General features: G+C 54.7%; 1 protein-coding gene across 1 annotated transcript; it reads left to right on the top strand.

Moving 5' to 3' along the window:
• The first annotated feature begins 1787 nt into the window (after nucleotides 1–1787).
• On the top strand, nucleotides 1788–4112 carry LOC119312564 (protein NRT1/ PTR FAMILY 5.6-like). The gene is made up of 2 exons (XM_037588293.1): nucleotides 1788–1980; nucleotides 2079–4112. Exons 1-2 carry the CDS (start codon nucleotides 1845–1847, stop codon nucleotides 3701–3703), a joined length of 1761 nt encoding a protein of 586 aa, XP_037444190.1. The 5' UTR covers nucleotides 1788–1844; the 3' UTR covers nucleotides 3704–4112.
• Nucleotides 4113–4824: the final 712 nt, after the last annotated feature.

Here is a 4824-nt window from a genome sequence, read left to right as displayed (position 1 = left end):
CAATTGTTTTTTATTAATAACAAATGATAATCCATTTATTCCAAAACTAATAAAGGTAACTTGAAATTTTGAAAAATGGGAAGGACGCTATGAGTAGCAGCATCCAACCTAGCCGCTATTGTGAACCATGTCCAAGTCAAGACGCTAGTGTTAGCCGCGTCCAATGTATGATTGAACGAACCCAGCCCAGAAACCTCTAAATCGGCTTTCCCCAACCTAATCCGCTTGCTCGTCCAAAGAAATGTCGATTGGTGATCATAACAGCGAGCGGCCGGTGAGACGGTGTCTCTCCTGTGATGATCGCATCATCGGCTGCAATCTCCCGAATGCAGCCCGCCAGACGAACGTCATGCTATGGCCAAGCATGCTGAAGCGGAACGAGCAGCACAAGAACAACGACTGAGAAAGAAGGTGCATGCCTGATGAAACTAAAGACGACCCGAGCAACACAAACTCGGAAGAGACGACACAATTGGTTGGACCCGCAAGTCAACGAGACCCTCCACTCCCTTCAAGCGGTACCCTGGCAATGAGTGAGTCAGATTCTTAGAAGAGGGACACACAAGTTAACTGTGTTATTGATGTGGCTATTAGAAGTGCCACTCTTATTCTTATAGCTTATATGAAGGGATCATGAAACGAATTGAAGGACCTTGATAAGGGAGCATAATTAGCTGATCCCCTAAAACTAGTTAGAGGAGTAAAAACCCGGTTTTACTCCTCTAACTGGGACCTAGCTTATCACTTAATTCCTATAATGGAGTACATATTTTACTCCTCGTCAAGCCGAGCACCTAACCTTACTCGAACGCTCCGTCGTGGCGTAAAAGCACACCACCGACCCCCCAAATTTTAGTGAAGTAAAAATAGTTCACTAAGCTTTACTTCGCAGTTTAGTCCAATATATTTACGGGATCGACTAGAGATGGTCTTGGCTCTTTTCCTCCTGACCTCTCCTCTCTAGTATTTCCCCTCATGTAATCAGACATGATACTTGAGTGAATCAATACGTGAGAACAGCAATCCCCTATTTGTGACATCAGCCGAGATTGCTTTCCGCACAGCAAGGACAAGGAGCAATGATTGCAAGCGAATTAGGTTTTACAGGTCACAGAACTCCATAGATCAATTGGAAACAACTTAGTTCAGTTCAATTAGAGCAGTGCCCGAACCACATAACTGGATGTTGTTAGCAATAGCATCCAAACATGGACATGGTTCTTAATGGCGTCCAGGTATGGAAGTTGTTGTTCATGGCGTCCTTCCTATTTTTAGAATTTTCACGTATCCTTTACCAGTTTTGGAATTACCGAATTATTAATTATCAAGTATAAAAAAATCGGCAAAATAATGAATTTTTTTTACTATGCATGGCTTAGATTTGGAAAAATAATAATTCTTTGCCCTTCTAGTTGTTCATATTTTCGCTTTGGCCCCCTGAAATTCTTGTCACGCTCCGCCACTGCTCTCTAGGTGTGATGTGAGTGTGAGTTGTGACACACTTCTGAAAATAAACAAAACAAAATCGCCAACAATTCCTCAAATCGATTCATTCCCTCAAGAACTTTGATAAAAATCACAAAAACGAGGCCTCCTTTCGTGGATTCGATTCGCACGCGTGCACACACAAACACACACACGGAGAGAGAGAGTATCTCCACAGCGATCGTGGCCTTTCTTCCCCCAACTTCCCCTGCCTGCCCCCCTCCGTCCATGTCCCACGCGCGCGGCTATATAACCGGACCTCTTTTCCTCCCAACCTCACACCAAGAACCACAGATCAAAAGCGCAGTAGAGCTAGTCCTTTTGGTTAGTTTGGACTTTGGAGAGAGGTTGATTCGGTGATGAGGAAGCAGCAGGGTTTAAGCGGCGGCCATGGGGAGTGGGACAAATGGGTGGATGACTCCTCCGTCGACCACCGCGGCCGCCCGCCCCTCCGCGCCGCCACCGGCTCATGGAGAGCCGCCATGTTCATCATCCGTAAGCTCCCTCCTCAAACTGCCTGCCAGATCTCTCTGTTTCTGCCTCTGTTGTCTGTTCATTGGTTGATGGCAGATCTTGTTGTATGGTGTTGCCAGTGATCGAGTTCAGTGAGCGGCTGAGCTACTTCGGCATCGCCACCAGCCTCATGATCTACCTCACCAAGGTGCTGCACCAGGACATGAAGGTCGCCGCCGTGAACTCTCAGTACTGGATGAGCGTCACCACCCTCATGCCGCTCCTCGGTGGCTTCCTCGCCGACGCCTACCTCGGCCGCTTCCGCACCGTGCTCCTCTCCACCGTCGTCTACCTCCTCGGCCTCGTCCTGCTCGCGGTGGCGCAGCTGGCGCCGGGCCTCAGGCCGAGCGGTGGCCCCGTGCCGCGGGTCCACGAGACGCTCTTCTTCGTCGGGATCTACCTCGTGTCCGTCGGCACCGGCGGCCACAAGCCGGCTCTCGAGAGCTTCGGCGCCGACCAGTTCGACGACGGCCACGCCGGCGAGCGGCTGCAGAAGATGTCCTACTTCAACTGGTGGAACTGCGCGCTCTGCTCCGGAGTGCTGCTCGGGGTCACCGTGGTTGTCTACGTCCAGGAGCGTGTCGGATGGGGCGCCGCCACCGTGCTCCTCGCCGCCGTCATGGGCTGCTCCCTCGTCGTCTACCTCGCGGGTTGGCGGACCTACCGGTACAGTGTGCCGCAGGGCAGCCCCCTGACGCCGTTGCTGCGAGTTGCCGTGGCCGCGGTCATGAAGCGGCGCCTTCAGCTGCCAGCCGACGCCGGTCAGCTGTACGAGGAGAACGACGGCAAGAAGAGGCTGCTCTGCCACACCGACCAGCTCCGGTGTCTCGACAAGGCGGCAATCTTTGAGCATGGTGGCGAGGTCTCGCGCGGGGCGTGGCGTCTGGCGACGGTGACGCAGGTGGAGGAGACGAAACTGGTGGTGTCGATGGTGCCCATCTGGGTGGCCACGCTCCCGTTCGGCATGGCGGCGGCGCAGGTGTCCACTTTCTTCATCAAGCAGGGCATGGCCATGGACCGCCACCTCGGCCCACACTTCGTACTCCCGCCGGCGTCCGTCTTCTCCCTGGCCGCGCTCGCCATGATCGCCACCGTGGCGCTCGTCGACAAGGTGCTCGAGCCGTGCCTGCGCCGCGCGACGGGCGCCGAGCGCGGGATCAGCGTCCTCAGGCGCATCGGCGTCGGCATGGCATTCGCCGTGGTGGCGATGGCCGTGGCCGCCGTCGTAGAGCGGCGCCGCCTCGACTCCAAGGTCACCATGTCGGTGTTCTGGCTGGTGCCGCAGTTCGCGCTGATGGGCGTGGGCGACGGGTTCGCGCTGGTGGGGCTCCAGGAGTACTTCTACGACCAGATGCCGGACACCATGCGCAGCCTGGGCATCGGGCTGTACCTGAGCGTGATCGGCGCCGGGAGCTTCCTGAGCAGCCAGCTGATCGCGGCGGCGAGCCGCGTGAGCTCGCACGGCGGGCGGCGGGACGGGTGGTTCGGCAAGGACCTGAGCCGGAGCAGGCTGGACCTCTTCTACTGGCTGCTGGCCGGCATCTCCGCCGCCAACCTGGGCTTCTACGTGCTCGTTGCCACCCGGTACTCGTACAAGCAGCAGACGGTGAAGGCCGGCAGGGTCGGCGCGGAGAAGGACGTTGCCGGCATCAATAGTCCGTATAATCACAAGTGCGTACAGCAGGGGAGCGCTTTTGGTGTATGACATACAGTAACAGTGAAGCACCAACATCATCAACATTTTAACCACCAGAGGAAGATGGGCAGGCATTAGCAGAGAAGGAAGGGTTGTCCTTCCTCGAGACCTCAGCGCTGGAAGCCTTGAACGTTGATGAGAAGGCGTTTCAGACCATTCTTTCCTACATCCATCAGATCATAAGCAAGAAGGTGCTCCCTGCCCATGGCCTCGGACTCAAGGAACCACTATCAATGTTGCCGATTCATCCGGCAACACCAAGAAAGGGTGCTGTTCAACCTAGGTGTGAACAGCGAAGTGGTGATAGAGCATCTCTAACTCACCCCCTATAAATTTAGAGCCCCGCAAATTTAGTGGAGTAAATGGCGGAGTATCCTTTACAGGAGTATATGTGCACTTCTAAGATAGTACGGTTTCTGACCAGACCCCTAAACTTAACTCCTTAAAAAATGAACACAAATTCGATGCAAATTTGACCAAATTAGTCCATCAAACTTGATTCAAACTGGATTGAACATTAAACTAAATATAAAGATTACATAAAAACGAAACAAACTACTCTCGTCGCTATCTGTGATCTCGGCCATCATCCTGTCCCATTCCTCGTCGGGCATGGGGCCGGTGCCCTCCACTATTACACATACATGACCCTCATCTTCTTGAATTCAAGGAAGGTGACCACTTTATATTGTGTATGTATATACACATGTTTTTATGAGCATGCAATATTTAAAGAACACCCCCCCTGCGTCATCTCATCTGAGGCGACTCAAGGGCAACCCTAGTGCCGTCGCCTAGCTCTCTCCCCTCTCTCCTTCCCCTCCGTCGCTACCAGAGGGGCTCTTGGCGCTCGCGCGCGGCCCCAGTCGGGGGCGCACGACGTGGCTTGGCCGGCGGGCGGCGCCGGCAGGTGCTGGTGGGCGTCCTCCACGGCTGCGCGGGCAACGTCGTGGTCACGGACGTAGGTGCTGCGGTGGCGCCTCGCTGGCCGCCGGACCACCTTGGAAAAACTTCGGTGCCGCCCGATCTGCTCTGTTCCATGCCAGCGCGGGACCCCGTCGGCTGCGGACGCCGTATCTTGGTGATTGCTGGCCGGATCTGGCGTTTGGGCAAGGATCCGAGGGAAACCC

The sequence above is a fragment of the Triticum dicoccoides genome, chromosome 5B (assembly GCF_002162155.2).
Source record: "Triticum dicoccoides isolate Atlit2015 ecotype Zavitan chromosome 5B, WEW_v2.0, whole genome shotgun sequence".
NCBI classification, from domain to species: Eukaryota; Viridiplantae; Streptophyta; class Magnoliopsida; order Poales; family Poaceae; genus Triticum; species Triticum dicoccoides.
Note: the sequence above shows the minus strand (reverse complement) of the source record. Positions and strands in the feature narration are given on the sequence as shown.

Excerpts from the sequence above, each read along its gene's own strand:
- LOC119312564 (XM_037588293.1), top strand. The coding sequence starts at position 1,845 with ATGAGGAAGCAGCAGGGTTTAAGCGGCGGCCATGGGGAGTGGGACAAA. Across the intron at positions 1,981-2,078 it reads AGCCGCCATGTTCATCATCC|TGATCGAGTTCAGTGAGCGG; the intron begins GTAAGCTCCCTC and ends TGGTGTTGCCAG.